At 42.6% G+C, this 20,250-nt stretch overlaps 1 protein-coding gene across 1 annotated transcript in view; it reads right to left on the bottom strand.

Annotated features, from left to right (window-relative positions):
* LOC134297306 (maestro heat-like repeat-containing protein family member 7) overlaps positions 1-20,250 on the bottom strand; it is a 61,479-nt gene that overhangs the window by 562 nt on the left and 40,667 nt on the right. The window contains exons 19-23 of the mRNA XM_062974397.1: positions 14,190-14,312; positions 11,802-11,901; positions 7,459-7,524; positions 4,533-5,059; positions 1,683-1,819 (exon numbers count right to left, since the gene is read on the bottom strand). Of these exons, the coding sequence (XP_062830467.1) occupies positions 4,770-5,059; positions 7,459-7,524; positions 11,802-11,901; positions 14,190-14,312 (579 nt within the window). The 3' untranslated portion in view covers positions 1,683-1,819; positions 4,533-4,769. The remainder of the gene's footprint in view (positions 1-1,682; positions 1,820-4,532; positions 5,060-7,458; positions 7,525-11,801; positions 11,902-14,189; positions 14,313-20,250) is intronic.

Raw genomic sequence — 20,250 nt, forward strand, 5'->3', positions numbered from 1 at the left:
AGTGCTAACCCTGCTTAGCTTTCATGTTTGGGTGGAATCAGGTGTTTGCAAAGTAATCCTTGTTAATCTGGCCTTGGATGCTGATTTCTACGTGGCCACAAGAGGGCGGTCAAAATTAATATTACAGTAGAGTCTCACTTATCCAAGCTAAATGGGCGGCAAAAGCTTGGATAAGCAAATATCTTGGATCATAAGGAGGGATTAAGGAAAAGCCTATTAAACATCAAATTAGGTTATGATTTTACAAATTAAGCACCAAAACATCATGTTAGACAACAAATTTGACAGAAAAAGTAGTTCAATACACAGTAATGTTATGTTGTAATTACTGTATTTACGAATTTAGCACCAAAAATATCACAATATATTGAAAACATTGGCTTGGATAATCCAGAAGCTTGGATAAGCGAGGCTTGTATAAGTGAGACTCTACTGGCACTAAATGTGGATTATCTGCTTTGATAGCCTGGGTTTTGGGCAGTATAGAAGGGGCCTGAGTCTACACTGCCATATAATCTAGTTCTCTATAATAAGAGAAGAAGCAGATCCTATTCGTTCTTGGAAGTTAAACAGGGTCAGCCTTGGCTTTAGTTCCTGGGTGGAGTCTGCAAATGAGTCTCAAATGCTCTCCCTTGATTCCCAAAGATTCGATCTCCAGATGTTTCAGACTTCAGATCCCAGAATTAGGGTGTATTGGTCAAGTCAGCCAAGGCTTCTGGGAGTTGAAGTCCCAAACCTGCAAAGTTTGGGAATCAATGCTTTAGGCTATGTATCAGAGGACAGAACTGGCCAAACCTGTTAAGCTATGGTTTTGTTTAGTTGTGAAATTTCACTTATGGTTTAAAGCAAACTGATTGTGTATGCCTGTAATGCAGCATTCCAGTAATGTAAGAGTTAATCGCATAGAGTAGAGATTGATTGCTAGAGGGAAACAGTGATTGATTTCCGGATACACAACAGGACATTTGTCATTGCTGTGGAATGTGGGAGGTGACAGCAGAGAAGGAGTGTTCTTCCCATGCTATGCTCTGGCAAGACTATGTAAATAGTGTATATAACCTCAATAAAGACAAGAGCCGCTGGTTTCAGCTGACAGCTGGGAAGTGTGTGTTTATTTCTGTGCAACTGTGCAGATAGCCAGATCGCCGGAGGAGAAGGTAAATTGAGACGGAAGGTGAAGGTGTCTCAATTTAACAATTTCTTGACAAAACTACCTCTGAGGATTCCTTATCTAAGAAGAGCCCATAAATTCCATGGAATCACGGCAAGTCACACATACAAACATCTCTGGGTTCATGTCCACTGTCAAATTAACACAGTTTATTACCACTTGAACTGCCATAGCTCAGTATTAGGAGATGTAGTTACTTGTACACTTTGGAAGAGAAGGTGAAAGACCTTGTCAAACTACAGCTCCTAAGATGCCATAGCATTGAGCCATGGCAGTTCAAGTAGTGTCAAACCACATTCATTCTCCAGTGGAGATGCATCCTTTGTCTGGATCAGTTTCTCAACCTGGAGTTCCCAGATGTTTTTGGCCTTCAACTCCCAGAAATCCTAACAGCTGGTAAACTGGCTGGGATTTCTGGGAGTTGTAGGCCAAAAACATCTGGGGACCTCAGATTGAGAACCACTGGTCTGGATGAAGTGTTTATGGGGGCGGGGGGGGGGGGGCAACATACCATCCACAATGAAGCTACGGAGTCCTCTTGGGTCAATGGACATGGTTGATAAGTTGATCCATTTTGCATTGTCAGGTCAGGCCTTCCAGTGTAAATGCCTCCGAAATGGGTCCAGAATGCACCTGGTAATTAAATCTCTGCAAATAAAAGTCATTGTTATTATATTAAAGAGATCAGAGATCTATCTGCTTGGTGCAGAAGAGTAGAAAATTATTATTACTACTATTACCTCTATATATAAAAGAGTGATGGCATCACAGCGACCCACAAAACAACAAAACTACAGGCCCCCCAACCTCGAAATTTGACAACACAACCCATCATCCACGCCTCTAGGTTGATACAACAAAAACAAAAGAAAAATAAAGTCCTAATTAGAGGGAAAGGAATAATTGCTTTTATCCAATTGCTGCCACTAAGAAGGTTAAGCTCCTCCAACTTGGTCTCCTAGCAACCCAATAAAAAATAATAAAAAACACTAAAAAATAATAATAAAACACTAAAAAATTAATACAATAAAATACTATAATAACAGAAAATAATTAAAAATAATACAAGAAAATAATAAAATAGAATAAATAAAAAGATAACTTACAATAAAATTAATTAAAAAATACAAATAACGTCAAATAAAAATTACAGAACAATTTGTAACCAATACCACCACCACTTTGCCACAGCAACGCATGGCCGGGCACAGCTAGTGATTATAATTAACGTTTTGCAAAAAATGTTCCCGCCTTTCTCTCTTTTGCAATGCAGTGTCCACCAAAAAACCACAAACTTGGTCTTGGAGTAATTTATGGAGAGGTATTCCCCTTGGCAGTAGGTACTGAAAGCCTTCGGAAGGTTTTTAAGACCCAACCGAGAGAGGGAGATGAGCACTAGATCGTCTGCGTACATCATCTTTGTGTTCCTGATTTACTGGTGGAGGAGAGTCAATTTTAGCTAAACAGGGCACTGAATCGTTCATATAAATCAGGCATGGGCAAACTTTGGCCCTCCCTCTGGGTGTTTTGGCCCAAGTTTGCTCATGCCTGATATAGATGCTAAAAACAGTGCGGGGTCAGTAAGCATCCAATTCTAAACAACACAGTTCAAAAGAGATATTGACTCCAAGCTGGAAGATGTCCAGAGGAAGAGGGTGACTAAAAGGATCAAGAACTGGAGACCATGAAGAATCCCTGGGTTGCTGTGAGTTTTCCAGGCTGTCTGGCGATGTTCCGAAGCATTCTCTCCCGACGTTTCGCCCACATCTATGGCAGGCATTCTCATAACCTCTAAGAATGCCTGCCATAGATGTGGGTTAAACGTCAGGAGAGACTGCTTCTGGAAGTTCTCTAAATCATTCTGTTTTAGTCTCTTCTCTGTTGCATGCTTTTCGGTCCAATACATTACTGAACATTGACTCAATACAAACTGCAGCATACTGACACTGACTTTACTATAACACTGAGAATCGTATACTATTGAGAACATGATTTGCAGCTTGAAAAGCCTCCCCCCAGAGATCATTGGGAGCTTCAGAATCTCTTAACATACAATTCTTCAAACCACGAAAAATTAAGAGATTCTGAAGCTTCCAATGGTACAAGCAACATGTGTTCGGGGCAGCAGCGGCTGCTTCTATGTAAATACTGTAAATAAAGATTGATTACTGCCAAGTTCGCAGATAGCGACACAATCTAATTTGTTCGTGCTGACAAGCAGATGCTGAGTTTGCCAAACTGAGGGGAATATTGAGACGGAAGGCTGTGAGTCTCAATACATCCACCTCACATCCATCATTCACATCCATCATATACTGTACTGACTGACTTCTAAACTGTACTGATTTCTTGACTTCTGATGCAAACTGACTTCTTAAATGGAGTCTCAGTCTGAATAGTCCCAGATCTGGTCACATGGTCTGTAGTCCCTCCCACAGCCTGGAAAACTCACAGCAATCCTGTTGGGGACTGGCCCGGAGGAGAAGTAAAGGAGAGAATTCCAAGAGAGCAATAAAGCAAGCCTTTTATTGTTATCACAGCTAATGATAAGGCAAACAGCTGTAGGCACCCACTCTAATGGGTCCGTACCATGCAAATGGCCGTCGCAACATGTGCGTTTCAAACAAAGAATGTATATCTTGGCTTATCTAAAATTGACCAATGGCTGAGGGTCTTCCTCACCTTCCACACTCACTTGGCACAAGTGATACCAATGACCTAACTTGTTTACTCTGAGCTTTCTTCTCTGTTTGGAACTTCCTGGAGAAAGGCACCAGCTCACAGAAAGGGAGGGGCATATGCAGAGGCAAAGCCACATAGGCAAAAGTTTACTATTTTCTGGCTTATTATTTATTTACAGTTTATTTACAGTATTTATATTCCGCCCTTCTCACCCCGAAGGGGACTCAGGACAGATCACATTACACATATAAGACAAACATTCAATGCCTTAACATAGAACAAAGACAGAGACAAATGCAGCTCCGAGCTGGCCTCGAACTCATGACCTCTTGGTCAGAGTGATTTGTTGCAGCTGGCTGCAGCTGACTGCTCACCAGCCTGCGCCACAGCTTCAACCCAATTTCCAAAATGTTGACCCTTCAAAAAAGGCTTTGGAGATTCCTGGTTTTGTAAAAGGTTATGACCTCTAAAAACGGATGGCCATCTGTCCAAACGGAGGGCCATCTGTCGAGTGTGCTTTGATTGTGCTTTTCCTACATGGCAGAAAGGGGTTGGACTAGATAGCCCATGTGGTGTTTTCAATCTCTATTAATCTATGGCTCTATCCCTGCTTTACTCCCTGTGTTGTTGGCAAAGCTTCTGTCAGAGAAGCCTTTCTTGTTCTGCAATGGAAACTCACCTTCCCAGAGTTTGCCTTGAGCTTCCAGTTCCTTGGGATGGGAACATGGAATCAACTGGGTCGAGTGTGGACAGCACTCTTCATTCCAGGACAGGAGCTGAATCTAGCCCACAGAGTCCCCGTCTCCGTCTGTTTTCACCTACAGCTCTGCTCCTGTTGGGCTGCGTCCTTGAGCCTCTCTCTCCTTGGGTTGTCCCCAATTCTTCACACGGTGACCCTTCTGTCTGGGTCGGGGCATCAGGCCTGGCGGTTGGAGTTGGGTGGCCTCTTCTTGGCGATGTTGGGCACGATCCGGTAGGAGGAGGGCGAGGCTGGGTTCCACCGGTGGGTCAGCGCCGGGTCCAGCGGGTCCCATCGTCCTCGGTTGGAGAAGCCCTCCGGCCGCTCCTGGCTGGAAAGGCGGTGCAAGGAGGTCTGGCTCCGAGGGGAAGTTGCGCAGGCCCCATTGGCCTCCTGCACCATGCGCACGGCTTGCAAGGCCGCCAGGCGCACGGAAGGGTCCGGGTCCCGGTGCAGCTTGGAGAGGGCTGAGGGCCACAAGGGAGAGAAAACGGATCAGAATTGACGTCTACGCTATGACATAGATGCAGATGGACATCACAGTGTGCCATGGCTCAATGCTATGGGTCTTCGTGTGGAGAGAAAAAGTGGGGTATAAACAATGATGATGATAATAATAATAATAATAATAATAATAATAATAATAATAATAATAATAATAATATATGAAATCCAGCATATCTATCTTGTTTGCTGTGTCATAATAATAATAATAATAATAATAATAATAATAATAATAATAATAATAATGTTCAACAGTGGCATTGAAGAAGGGAAAAATCATTGAAAGTGAGGGCATAAATATGCCCAATGGCCAAACAATAAAGTGTCACCAGCCAGAGGCCTATAAATATCTGGGCATATTACAGCTGGACAACATCAAGCATGAACATGTGAAGACTGTGGTCAGCAAAGAATACACACAAAGGGTCAAAAAAATTCTCAAAAGCAAGCTCAATGGAGGCAACACCATCAAGGCCATAAACACCTGGGCCATACCTGTCATAAGATATACTGCTGGCATCATAAACTGGACACAGATGGAACTGGACAATTTGGACAGAAAAACAAGAAAACTCATGACCATTCATCATTCACTGCACCCTCGCAGTGATGTTGACCGGCTATATCTGCCTAGAAGATCAGGGGGCAGAGGACTCTTGCAAGTCAAACAAGCAGTCAAAGAAGAAGAACATGCCCTGGCAGAAGATGGAAAGCAAAGTGAAGAACCTGCTTTGATTGAAGTCAAAAATCAGAAACTCCTCAAAGCACAGCAGACAAAAAACCAGTACAAGAAAACCGCACTACAAACTAGAGCTGACAGCTGGCACAACAAAACATTGCATGGAAAGTTCCTTGACAAAATTGAAGGAAAAGCTGATAAGGAGAAGACCTGGCTCTGGCTCATGAATGGGACCCTGAAGAAGGAGACAGAAGGCCTGATCCTTGCAGCCCAGGAGCAAGACATCAGGACAAAGGCAATTCAGGCCAAGATTGAAAAATCAGCTGATGACCCAAAATGCAGACTGTGCAAGGAAACCGACGAAACCATTGATCATATCCTCAGCTGCTGTAAGAAAATCGCACAGACAGACTACAAACAGAGGCACAACTATGTGGCCCAAATGATTCATTGGAATTTATGCCTCAAGTACCACCTCCCTGCAGTAAAGAACTGGTGGGATCACAAACCAGCAAAGGTAATGGGAAATGAACACGCAAAGATACTGTGGGACTTCCAAATCCAGACTGACAAAGTTCTGGAACACAACACACCAGACATCACAGTTGTGGAAAAGAAAAAGGGTTGGATCATTGAGGTCGCCATCCCAGGTGACAGTCGCATTGACGGAAAAACAACAGGAAAAACTCAGCCACTCTCAGGACCTCAAGATTGAACTTCAAAGACTCTGGCAGAAACCAGTGCAGGTGGTCCCAGTGGTGATGGGCACACTGGGTGCCGTGCCAAAAGATCTCAGCCGGCATTTGGAAACAATAGACATTGACAAAATCACGATCTGCCAGCTGCAAAAGGCCACCCTGCTGGGATCTGTGCGCATCATCCGAAAATACATCACAGAGTCCTAGACACTTGGGAAGTGTTCGACTTGTGGTTTTGTGATACGAAATCCAGCATGCCTATCTTGTTTGCTGTGTCATACAATAAAATAATAATAATAATATTTGTGCACATTCTACAACAATACCTCTAATATCTGAGGCTCTTGGGAAGAGCCCGATATATAATAATAATAATAATAATAATAATAATAATAATAATAATAATAATAGTGCACATTCTACAAAAATACCTCTAATATCTGAGACCCTTGGGAAGAGCCCGATATATAATAATAATAATAATAATAATAATAATAATAATAATAATAATATTTGTGCACATTCTACAAAAAGAGCCCGATATTCAGAGACGAATCCCAGATACTTAGACCTCATGTGCATGTGTGCTGTGTTGTTATGTACATGTAAAATAATAATAATAATAATAATAATAATAATAATAATAATAATAATATATTATAATAATATAATATCCCTAATATCCCTGGTGGTGCAGCTGGTTAAACTGCTGAGCTGCTCAACTTGCTGACCGAAAAGTCGGCAGTTTGAATCCAGGGAGCAGGGTGAGCTCCCACTGTTAGCCCCAGCTTCTGCCAACCTAGCAGTTCAAGAACATGCAAACGTGAGTAGATCAATAGGTACTGCTCCGGCGGGAAGGTAGCAGCGCTCCATGCAGTCATGCCGGCCACATGACCTTGGAGGTGCCTATGGACAATGCTGGCTCTTTGGCTTAGAAATGGAGATGAGCACCTTTGTGTTTGAGGCCTCTGATAGCTTTACTTACACAAGACGATCAGCTCCTTTTTGTCCGGAGAGATGGCGGCCGGCTCTGTGCTTTGGACCAGGCAGCCTGGAAAGGAGAGGAATTTGACCCATCCATCAAGGAGGCTGTAACTATTACGTCTTCAAACATGACATATTGGGGAACATACATGTCACATCTCATCATGCTAGCACTCAAGATGCGTGCAGACACACCAATGGATTTGGATGTTGGAGGACCCATCTACACTGCCATATATCCCAGCTTTGGAATACATGGGGATGGATTATGTGGCAGTGTTGACTCCTCTAATGCAGTTCAATGTAGCTCAGTCTGCATTAGATGAGTCTACACTGATCATATAATCCGGTTCAGAAATGTTAGGAATGGTGGGAGTTGTTGGGGTCGGGCTGTGGCGCAGCTGGCTAGTAACCAGCTGCTATAAATCACTACTGACCGAGAGGTCATGAGTTCAAAGCCCGGGTCAGGTTAAGCCTCCGACCATTAATAGCCCCGGCTTGCTGTTGACCTATGCAGCCCCGAAAGACAGTTGCACCTGTCAATTAGGGAAATTTAGGGACGCTTTATGCGGGAGGCTAATTTACAACACCATAAAACTGCCAGCAAAACACGAGGAAAGGAATGAGGAAGTACAGCCACTCTTGGACGGTGAAGCAACAGCTCCCCCTGTGGCCGGAATCGTGAAGCTGGAAAAATGTTAAAAAATGCCTCTGAGTCTGTCTAATGTATGTTGTTTGTCTGCTGGCATTGAATGTTTGCCATATATGTGTTCATTGTAATCCGCCCTGAGTCCCCTTCGGGGTGAGAAAGAAGGGTGGAATATAAATAGTGTAAATAAATAAATAAATAAATAGTCCAAAATACCTGGAGGGCCGGAGTTTGCCCATGCCTGGTGTAGAGGCACCTTAAGAATGTTTATCAAGATCCGGCAGATTTATGATGCAGCTGGGAGAATATGGAGCTCTCCGAGGCCCCTTCGACACTGCCATATAATCTGGATTATTAAATCAGATAACTCACATTCTCTGCTTTGGACTGGATTATATGAGCCTACACTGCCACATATTCTGGATTTTATACGGCAGTATAGAACGGGCCACAGATGGGGAAATGTGGCACGGAATAGGTAGAGAGGCAGTACAGTAATACCTGGCTACTCCAAATGAATTCAAGTCTCCAGGGCTAGATGAATGACATCCACGGATATTAAAAGGACCGTCATTCCAGAACCCCTGGCAATCATTTCTGAGAATTCTTGGAAAACTTTTGAAGACTACATTTCTTGTTTTAATACAGTCCAAAGGTAGTCATGCAAAGGATGTGTAACGAAGTGCGATTTTTTAGTTTACAGATGTCATGTTTAACTGTGTTTTAAAAGAGTCAGTATTTCAGTTACTCTGCTCTCATGAGTGGTTGCCATGGAGAAGGGGGCGGAGCCAACTGCGTTTAGCTGAAGAGAGAGCAGAATTTGGAGGGAAACTCAGTCTGTGGTCAGAGAACCACAGGGAAGGTTGATTTTAAGTAGTCTGTGCCCTGATAAGGTACAGGGAAGTCTGATTCTCAGTTGAGGGGATCAGGGAGACTCAAGAGTTTATTTGAGTCAGTTTAAAAATAAGTTTGGTGGCTTATTTTAAGGTAGTCTGTTTCCAGATAAGGAACAGATAGTCTGTGATTGAAATTCACAGGGTGACTGCAGGTTAAAGCAGTGGAGAAAGAAGTGACATTTTAAGAAGTTTGAATCACCTCATTCTGTTATTGCAACTGTTAGTCAAAGTGCCTCGAAGAAGAAAAGTTATTGTAACCATTAAGCTTGTGCCTCAATAAACGTGTTATTGTTCTTCAAGCACCTCAGTCTCTGACATATACACATATTCATCAAAAATAAACAAGAAGAAGAGAAAGAACAAAAATAAAATTTTAAAAGTCTCTTATCTAAGTAGCTAGTGGCTACGTATTCCTATAGTGGTGGCAAGAACTGATGATCCCCTTGACATCTGGTGGCAGCATTATAAAACCTCAATAATTTGGTGGCAGCATAAATAAACATCTTTACCTTTGGTGGAAGCTTTTAAACAAAACATCTTTATATTGGTGGCAGCGGATAATATAAAATATATAACAATAATATAATATATAATTAAAAACAACCTCCATCTCCACATCTCCGCAATTGGTGTCAGTGGTGGGATTTTTAAAAAAGATTTCTCCCTCTTTCTGACATCTTTACAGGATGAAAGACTCACTACTCTATAACACCTTCTACGACAACGCAGCACAAACAGACACATTAAGCATCGCAATCTGTTAGTGTATTCTGTTGTTAGAGTGAAATGTTATATCAGGTTATGCTGTTGGGTGTTTGCAACTGTGTGTTTCCGGCAGAGCATTCCAGCAGTGCATGGGTTAAGCACAAGCCAGCTTGATTGATTGCCCACAGGACCAATAGGTCAGAGCTTCCGTTTGAACTGTCTGACCGGAACTTTCATCATGAACTGAGGAATGCAGTACTGATAACAGCCTTGGCCAGCGGAGAAGAAGTGTCATGTGTCTGGAGAGTTATGGCTTTAAGTAATTGTAAATATCTTGTAAAATAAAGTAATTAGACCTGCTGGGATCAGAAGTAAAACAACAACTGGGCTATTGTTTTGTTGGTACCACTTTTGCTGCTGCATCAAGTGGTCCTTCGGGTGAGCAGATGGAGAGAACTGACTCATCAAACAGTCAGGGTGGTGGATGATCGATTCAACTCCCTATCCCAGCATCCCCTGACACAACCTCCCCCTCCATCCTACACAAAAGATCATGGCTGGATCTACGCTCCCATATAATTCAGATTATCAAAGCAGACAATCCGCATTAACTGCTTGGAACCAGATTATATGAGTCTGCACCGCCCTATAATCCAGTTCAAAGCAGATAATTGGACTGGGCTGTGGCACAGCTGGTTAGTAGCCAGGTGCAATAAATCACTACTAACTGAAAGGTCATGAGTTCGAAGCCAGCCCAGGTCAGGGTAAGTTCCTGACCATTAATAGTCCAGCTTGCTGTTGACCTATGCAGCCGAAAGACTGTTGCATCTGTCAAGTAGGTAATTTAGGTACCGCTTATGTGGGGAGGCTAATTTAACTAATTTACGACACCATAAAATTTTCCAGCAGTGTGTGGAAAGGAATGTTGCAGCTCAGCGCTGGTTCACCTTGCTCTTAACACACACTCCACCACAGCAGGCTAGGTTCAAACAGTTTATTGATAAAAGATAGCAAAGTCTGAATAAAAAGCAGTAAAGAAAGCAAACATCCAAATGCAATGGCACTCAGTAAAAACAATATAATCCAATAGTAAAAGTAATTTGCAGAATATAAATCCAAGTCTCAGATGTAGAAAATTAGTCCTGAAAAACAAGGCACCATGAATTTCATAGCAAAAAGCAAAACACTGTTTCCAGGTATGAACACAAACGAGAGTCTTATTCCATGAGCTTAAACAAAGCAGTAGATGTGCTTCCAAAGATCAATGTTGCTTCATCTGAAATCACTTTCTGTTTCTCCCGTATTTAGCCATGTTTACAAGCCATAAAGGCATTTCTCTGCCCTTGGCTTCCCACGCATTTACCAGCTATTCTGAGGGAACCCCTGGGCCGATGAACCTTCAGCTTCAACCTTGTATCTCTATCTAAGGAAGATTCCTCTGACTCGCTGCCCGAAACACCTGGAGCTTGTTGATGTTCTGAATCTAGTGAAAGGTCACCCTTCTCATTGTTTTCTGTTTCCTCGCCAGCTTGTGGCCTCTCTGACAATTCCAAGCCTTCAACATTCCCAGCATCATCAGAGCCTTCAAGATTTCCCACATCAACATTGCTTTGATCAGCCTGCATAAACCCAAATCTCCCTTCATCATGAACAAGGAATGAGGAAGTACTCCATCAAGGACTCGGTGTTACAAATGGACGATTAAGCGGCCGCTCCCCCTGTGGCTGGAATCGAGCATACTCTCATGAAGCCGGAAGCTGGAAAATGTTAAATAGCCTCTGTGTCTCTGTCTCTGTGTGTCATATGTCTATGGCATTGAATGTTTGCCATGTCTATGCATATTGTGATCCGCCCTGAGTCCCCTTCGGGGTGAGAAAGAAGGGAGGAATATAAATACTGTAAATAAAATAATAAATAATCTGGATTTTATATAGCAGTGTAGAAGGGGCTGTAGGATGGATCGAAATCGGATCCCAGATTATCTGGTTTGAATCAGATTATATGAATCTACACTGCCAGATAATCTGGGATCACATCCTGGGATATAGAGCAATGTCAATCTAGCCTTAGGAAACCAGGCGCTCCTTATCTTACCAATAAAGATGGCGGCCGCTCTCCGGATGGACACCTGGGGGCACTGAAGGTGATCCAAACACTGCAGCAAGACGGCCGAGATCGCCTTGAGCTTCCACGACTGGCCATGCAAACAGAAAGGTGCGGAAAAGGGTTATTTGTGGCCATTGTTTTCTTTCAGCTTCTTTCTGACTTTCAGGCAACTCCAGCTGTTTTTTTGTTTTTGTTTTTTTTAGGGCTGAGAGTATGTGACCTACCAAAGACCACCCAGTGGGTTTCTATCACTAAGTCAATTTAATGCAGTTTGAAACTATATTGCTTGGTCAATGCAGAACCAGGTCTCTTCTACACTGGCATATATATGACTGTATATGCATCTATGTGACTAGGTTTCTGTGGGATCACTACTTGTGTATGTGTGTGTTAAGAGAAAAACACCTGGTCAATTACAACTCATGGTTGAGTAATTGGAACAATCAGGGCTAACAGGCTTGAGCCACTCCCTGAACGGGGTATATCTGGGAAATGTTTGTAATGTCTTTTGGGGACTTACTGAATACTTGCTGAGAGCCTACTATGAAGATGCATGAGTTTAATGCAAGGAACGTTATGTGAGTTTTGTTGCTGGAAGTTTTTTTGTGATTTTTTGACTCTGCTACTTAAGAGTAAATTTTGATTTTCTTCCATTGTCCTGGCTTGTTTTCTTTTGCTCATTGTGGATACAACAAAGGGCTGGATAAGTCTGGACAGGGCTGCACGCAGTTTGTTTTTCAACAAACCCGTAACAGGTTATGGGCCCAGTTTCAGGTCCAGTTTCAGACCAGTTCCAGAAGTAATCCACAAAAGACTGTAGCAAGAAGAAATTGTTTTGTTTTGCATTTTGTATTTATTTGCAAACAAGGAAGATGGATCCTGGGGTGAATCTTGCAGCTTTCCCAATGGCCAGGCTTAATGGCAATAACTATTCCATTTGGAAAGTAAGAATGGAAAGTTATTTAAGGAGGGAATCCTTATGGGAATGTACAGAGAACCCAGTGTAGCAACCAGCTACAACAGAGCAACAAAGAGCGCAGGAAAGGGCCAAAGCAACGCTTATCCTGGGTGTTGACGATGACCAGCTCGTCCAGATACCAGACCATCTACTTTGAACTTGATTATATGGTAGTGTAGACTCATATAATCCAGGTCAAGGGAGATAAATATAAGGATATAGGACAGTGTAGATCTAGCCCCATTCAGTACAGTTTGAAGTGTATTGAACCACATTTTATGGGTCTACACTGGCCACAGAATGCAGTTCTATGTCAGTGTAGATCCAGCCTACGTAGGAAAATGAGGTCCCATCTACACTGTCATATAGTCCAGTTTCTGAATCCAGATTATTTGCTTTGAACTGGATTATCTGACAGTGTAGATATGACCTGCCTAGGGTGGAGGTCCTCTCTAGCCTGACATATCTGGGCACTCACCGAAGCATCATCTTCACCCTTCGATTATCTGGTGCTTCTAATAAAACATGCCTTGAGGATGATTTCCCTAATACACATAATTCTACCATTTCATCAACATGTAATATCCGGGGTGGCAACATAGAGATAACCACGCATGGCAAACAGATAAAAGCCCTGACCGTATGCTTAATCTTTCTCTTTCTCTCTCTTCCATCTCTTCCATCGTGACCCCCTCTGTAAGTAACTGTAAATAGTCAGAAACAATAATAAACAGTGATCCGGCAAGGGTTCTTGGCTGAAAAACAGTGATCCAGTGTGCTTGATTAAAGGAGCACAGAGGCAGGGGAAGAGCAGAAAGGAACAGTGGAAATGTGCACGCTGCAGATATTGCTTGTGTCTGAGAATTCAAATCCTAAGTGCTGCTTTTTGGGGATCCCTGACATGCGACTCTAAGATGCATCAGCAGGAATATAATGCCAAAAATCAGGGATCATTGATGCTTTGCCATTATTACATTGCACTTTATTGACTATTTTAGCTGTGAAACTACCTCTCCCCATTTTGAAATATTCTGCACTTTGGCCCAGATCTGTGTATTAGTCTCCTGTTTTTAACATTTTATGCTGTATGTTGATTTTTATGACTGTTTTATTGATGCTGATGTTTTATTGTTGGGATATTTGTTTTATTGTCTTGTTGCTGTTATTATATTGTTGTGTCGGGCAAGGTCCCATGTAAGCCGCCCCAAGTCCCTTCGGGGAGATGGGACGGGGTATAAAAATAAAGTTATTATTATTATTATTATTATTAGTCCTAGTCCAACTCTCTTCGGCTTTGGTCCGACTTCCTCATCTGGAATAATAGCCCTGTGTCCAGTTCTGGACAACGCAATTCTAGATGGAGATGGACAATGTGGAACATATCCAGCGGAGGGTGACCCAAATGGATGAGGACTTACGATTTGCCGGCAGAGGTTCTCTGCAATCTGGGGGTGGTCGTGCCACGCTTTTTTGCTGTTGATCTTCTTCGGAAGGGACCACCCCAGGAACCGAAAGCACTTGGCAAGGGCGTCCTGGCAATTCTGTGGCATGAAGGAGAAGAAAGAGGAGACCTTCAGGTTGGAGCAGTGGGGCACAACAGGAGCACATGTTGTCAGGGAATCATCACCCCTGACCGATTGATGAGTCAGGTCTCACCTTCTGCTCATCAGTCAGACCACTCAGGCTGTGGTGAAAGTGGCACCGACAAATGACACCTCAGTCATTAATTATCTGCTGATCCCAGCGGTTCTAAAGGCTTTATTTACAAGTTATTTACAACACTAAATACCATCACTCTGTCAAAGACAAAACGCCACCAAATAAAGTAAAACACAGTTTATTGAAGTTACAGAACTAAAAAATGCCCGTAGGAAACAAAGGACTAGGCAAACACTTGACTTCAGTGTGAAAAGTAACAGAATCCGCTCCGTTTGAATTAAAACGGTTCGAAAGAATAAACCGGATTAAACAGGAGTTTAATCCGGATTAAATCAAAAGTGCTTACTTCAGCCTGGCAATTTAAACAAACAAAAGTTGATAAACAGAGGTCAGAATGAACATAATAAACTGGCAGCAGATTCCTCTCTGCTACTCAAAAGCTACAGATGAGTAACTCAGACTGTTTACTCCTCCGTGCAACGAGCGAAATCCGGGTCCAGGCACATCAATCAGGGTAACGGCGGTCAGCAGGGTCCCAGTCCGGTCCGAGGTCGAAAGCCAGGTGCAGGCGTCTAGAGTTCCACAAGTCCCACCGATAGCCACAGAAGGGATAGTCCAAGGTCGTAGTCAGTCAGTCAGTCCAGCGTCAATCCAGAGTAGGTAATTAATGTCCGTCAAAAAGACGACGGAGGTCCAAGCTATCAAGATTAAACACAAGTTGCACAGAAAAAGCCCACACAGTTTCTCCCGCCGTCTATGCCCAGTGTCCTTAGTAACTTACGTATCCAGCAACGAATCACACCCGTCTTCAGGAAGTTCCCCAACAAGAGCCCAAGCGTTCGTCCAGATTACCTTGCCCAACGCAATTAGACAGTGATCCTGAACCCCATTTTATCCCAATTCCAACTCATCATCGCTGTCAGCTGCCATTCTAATTCCAGGTGTCTCATCATCATCCTCCTCATCAGAGCTAAAACACCTTTGACTACGCCCCACAGCATCCCCAGCTGTGGATCCCGCTCCATCCCTCCAGCCCGTCCATGGGTCTGATCCTGCAACCCGCCAATCGCCTCCCATGCTTTCATTGCCGGTGACACCCAAATCCTCCCTCACACGAGTCCACTCCATATCATCCTCCTCCGAGCTGACCATTTCTTCCTCCATTCCCTCGGTAAAACCCTCAAATGAATCCTCATCTGTTGGTTCTGCAAATAAGTCCCGGAGCCGTTTCCTTTCACGCTCCTCAAAAGAGTCTGACTCTCGAGGAGTCTTACGACCCCGTCTCCTAGTACCGGAGCCAGAAGGCTCAACCATAACACACTCTCTGGACACATGTTGCCTCGGCAAGGACAAAACATGGTGCATCCTCGTGCAAGCAAGCATCTCTTTACATTCCACAGTTCATGATGTATGTTCAATCCACGTAGTTGAAACGAAGTCTTGAACCATTGGCTCTCCTGGCAATCAATCAGCGCTGGCATGTAATTAACTCCTGGACTGCTGGAATACTTGCCGGAACACATATATACAATCCAACAGCAACAACTGATTGAACATTTCACACTAAAACAACAAAAACACTAACACATGTGGCTTCTGAAATTATTCTCACTCTTACCGACTGTGGCCCCATCTGCACTGGATACAGCCTCGTTTCTGAATCCAGACTATCTGCTTTGAATTGGATTATAGGGCAGTGCAAACTCAGGGCCCTTCTACACTGCCCTATAATCCAGAATATCAAGTCAGATAATCCACATTATGTGATTTGACTAAGTTATCTGAGTCTACACAGCCAGATTATTCAGTTCAGAGCAGAAAATCTGGATTTTATACAGCTGTGTAGGGGCCTCATATGATCCAGTTCAAAGCAGATAATCTAGATCCAGAAACTGGATTATATGGCAGTGCAGAGATTCCTAAAAGAGAGCATTTTAATCGAATATGTGGCTAATCAATTTCGCCAAAGTTAAATCCGCAAATGTGGGGGATGAGTCTAATTTCACATTGTGGACGATGGAATCCATGGATGTCGAATCTGTGGAAGCGGAAAGCCAGCTTCTATTCTTTAGATCCGGAATAAACTAGCTGTTCTGAGCCCTGATATCACATGAAGGCAGGATAAAAATAAAGTAGATCCATCAATCCATCCATCCATTAAAGTAAAAGTAGGCATGAATATAGCATGTTTGTTTGTATGTTTGTAGCACCAAGGCTCCTTCGTGGCTTGATGGATCTGGACTAAAACTGTCACACAAGCCCTTTATTATCAAAATTACAATATTTGAGAGTTTTATACTAAAAACAAAATTTATTTATTTAGAGTATTTATATTCTACCTTTCTCACCCCGAAGGGGACTCAGGGCGGATCGCACTATACATATACATGGCAAACATTCAATGCCATTAGACATACGACATACAGACAAAGACACAGAGGCTATTTAACATTTTCCAGCTTCCGGCTTCATGAGGGTATGCTCGATTCCGCTACAGGGGGAGCTGCTGCTTCATTATCCACTTGTGACACCGAGTCCTTGATGGAGTATTTCCTCGTTCTTCCGCACGCATGCTGCTGGACATTTTTATGGTGGCGTAAATTAGTTACATTAGCCTCCCCACATAAAGTGGTACCTAAATTTTCCTACTTGACAGAAGCAGCTGTCTTTCGGGTTGCTTAGGTAAACAACGAGCTAGGCTATTTAATGATCGGACACTCAATCCGACTCAGGCTGGTTTTGAATTCATGACCTCTCAGTCAGTAGTGATTTGTTGTAGTTGCCTACTAAACAACTGTGTCACAGCCCGGCCCAACAAAACACAAACCATACATTTCCTGTCCAGAGCTGAGAGAAACAAGAGGAACAAAGTGGTTTGGCTGTTGCTAGGTGAAGGATTGGCTGTTGGTAGGTGAAGCGAACCTAGCAGTTTGAAAGCAAAATGTGAGTAGACAAATAGGGACTGCTTAAAAGTGGAGAAGCATTAAGGGACCCATAAGGAAATGCTGGCAATTTGATCAAAAAAGGAGGAAGTTACAAACAAAGCTCTTTGGCAAGGAGATGCAACAACAACACCTCCCATGGCTGGATCCGAGCACAAGCCTCCAGGAAGCTGAAGATGGGAAAAGCCTACATACCCCTATCAATGTTCAATTGTCTGTCTTGTTTGCATATAAACAGCATTGAATATTTGCCCCATATGTATGTTCTGTGATCCGCCCTGTGTTGTGACTCAGCCTTTGTGTGACTCTGATGAGGATTCTGGGATGCAGTTTCAAGATGATGGGATTCAGGTTCAGGGTGAGTTTCAAGATGACTCTGATGGGAATTATGGGATTCAGGTGCAGGGTGTCCCTGCTGTGGGAGATGAGGAGCAGGGAGGCTTTCCCACGGGAAGAAATGAGGTTGTTTCTGCTGATGGTTTTCAGGTGCAAGAAGCAGAAAGGGAGAGCAGCTCCCAGCCTCAGCCTGGTAACACTAACGAGCCCTGTTGCCTTGAAAGTGATGAGGATTGTAGATTGGGCTAGTCGTTTGGAATTTCAGGGGTTGCGCAGAAGTCTCAGAATAGCAAATAAGAGGGAGGTTAAAGGGCAAAGAAATGCCTTCATGGTATGCTATTAAAACAGTCTGCTGAGAGGGAGATCTTCGTCAATGTGATGACTCATGGGCCTTGTAGTCCTGTTCCTAGTACTATTGTGGCAGACGAAGAGGAAAACATGGGATTTTCGCCGGTTCAGCCAGAGCCGGAGCCTCTCCACCTGGAGGATGTTTGCCCTCAAGAATTCAGCCAAACAGGCCTTGGGCAGAACTCCCCCCCCCCCCCGTTTCCCCGGAGGGACAATTATACTAGAGATAGAGGAGTCAGAGAGGCTAATCGCCGGAGCCTGAGAATCGCTGCCAAACAACTAGCTGATTAGGTCTGCTTCCCTTGGGAAATTCTAAGGAGTCATGCATCTGGACAGAGTTGGGTTTCGCTTCTCGTTCTCTAGGGAAAGAGTTCTGTTGGCGGGAAAACGAGACCCAATATAGGTGTTTGTCGCAAGGGAAACTTTGCGGAGTCAATTGATCAGCTTGAGGAGAGAGATCGTGTGTGGACTTCGTAACCCCAGTTCCTTGCTTCCCGGATCAAGTTTCAAGCCTTGCCTTGTTTCACGTTTTGCCACGGACTTTGTTTCATGCTTCATGTTTGCCTCGTTTCAAGTCTTGGATCAAGTCAAGAATCAAGTTTAATTCCAGCCTTGTTGTCAAGCTTCATTGGACTATAAAGACTCTGTTATTTCCCCACAGTATTGCTTGGCAAAGTGTGTGTTTCGGTCAAGTGGATTAAAACTTTGAACTCTAATATCTTATATTGGACAATACATTTCTGGACTATATTTGACCTCATCTGAAAGGTCTGCTTCTGAACTATATTCTTCACTTGTTTTTATTGTTTTTATATATTTCTTTAATAAAGATATTAGATAGAGTCTGGCCTCTACGCATGGTTATTGGTGTTCTGCAGCCTGGGTCCTGACAGTCAAAGCAATTTCCTCGCTTGAATCAAGAACTAAGTCTGTTTTCCTGCATTGTCTTATAGCCTGGATGTCTCCTCATTTCTGGGACTTTGGCTTCATTTTAAGGACCTTGCTTCATGCCTAATGTTTCCATGGATTTGTTCTTACAGCCTTGTTTTTGTAACTATCTTTTGGAACTGAACTTTTACATTTTATGAACGACCTTTTCCTTATTTCCTAATAAACTACAAAAGACTATGATCTGTGTGCAGCCTGGTGTCTTTAGCAAGGGGAAGCTAACCTGAGGTGCGACACCCTGAGTCTCCTTTGGGGTGAGAAGGGCGGAATATAAATATTGTAAACAAATAAATACTGTATATACACGAGTATAAACCTAGTTTTTCAGCCCTTTTTTAAAGACTGAAAAAGCCCCCCTCGGGTGAGGGTCCTGGTTGGCTTATATTTGGGTCAGCTTATACTCGAGAATATATGGTACATTTATTATTTTTCTCTATTATTATTGGTATTATTACATTTATTATTTTTCTCTATTATTGTTGTGACTATTTTACTTTACATTTATTTTACTCTATTATTATTACATTTATTATTGTACTCTATTATTGTTGCTACTATTACATTTATTTTACTCTATTTTTATTATTATTATTAACAATACATTCATTATTTCACTCTGATCTTATTATTATTATTATCTTTGCATTTATTATTTTACTCTATTTATTATTACATGTATTAATTTTCTGTATTTATTATTATTATTATTTTATTACATGTATTATTTTACTCTATTATTATTAAAAGGATACATTAAGCACATTTACGTTGAAGAAGATGAGAATAATGATTGGATCAGAGTTGGACAGTAATATCTTAAATTTGAGCTTTATGTAAATATTCAAAAACATTTAACCCACTGATGCCTCAATTAATGTAATTTTATTGGTATCTATTTTTATTTCTGAAATTTACCATCCTCGGCTTATAGTGGAGTCAATGTTTTCCCAGTTTTTTTGTGGTAAAATTAGGTGCCTCAGCTTATATTCGGGTCGGCTTATACTCGAGTATATATGGTATATAAGGGAAAGCAAAGGAAGAAAGGAAGGAAGGAAGGAAGGAAGGAAGGAAGGAAGGAAGGGAAAAGGGAGAGGGAGAAGGTATATGAGGGAAAGAGGAGAAGAAAAGAAAGAGCACAAAGAAAGTTTGCCCACTATGAGTTGCCAGAACTTTGCAAGATAGGTCTTCTCAGAGCTGGAGAATGGAGAAAGCAGGTAGGCAGCGGTTCTGATACGCTAGTAAACAC

Source organism: Anolis carolinensis, chromosome 3, assembly GCF_035594765.1.
Source record: "Anolis carolinensis isolate JA03-04 chromosome 3, rAnoCar3.1.pri, whole genome shotgun sequence".
NCBI lineage: Eukaryota > Metazoa > Chordata > Lepidosauria > Squamata > Dactyloidae > Anolis > Anolis carolinensis.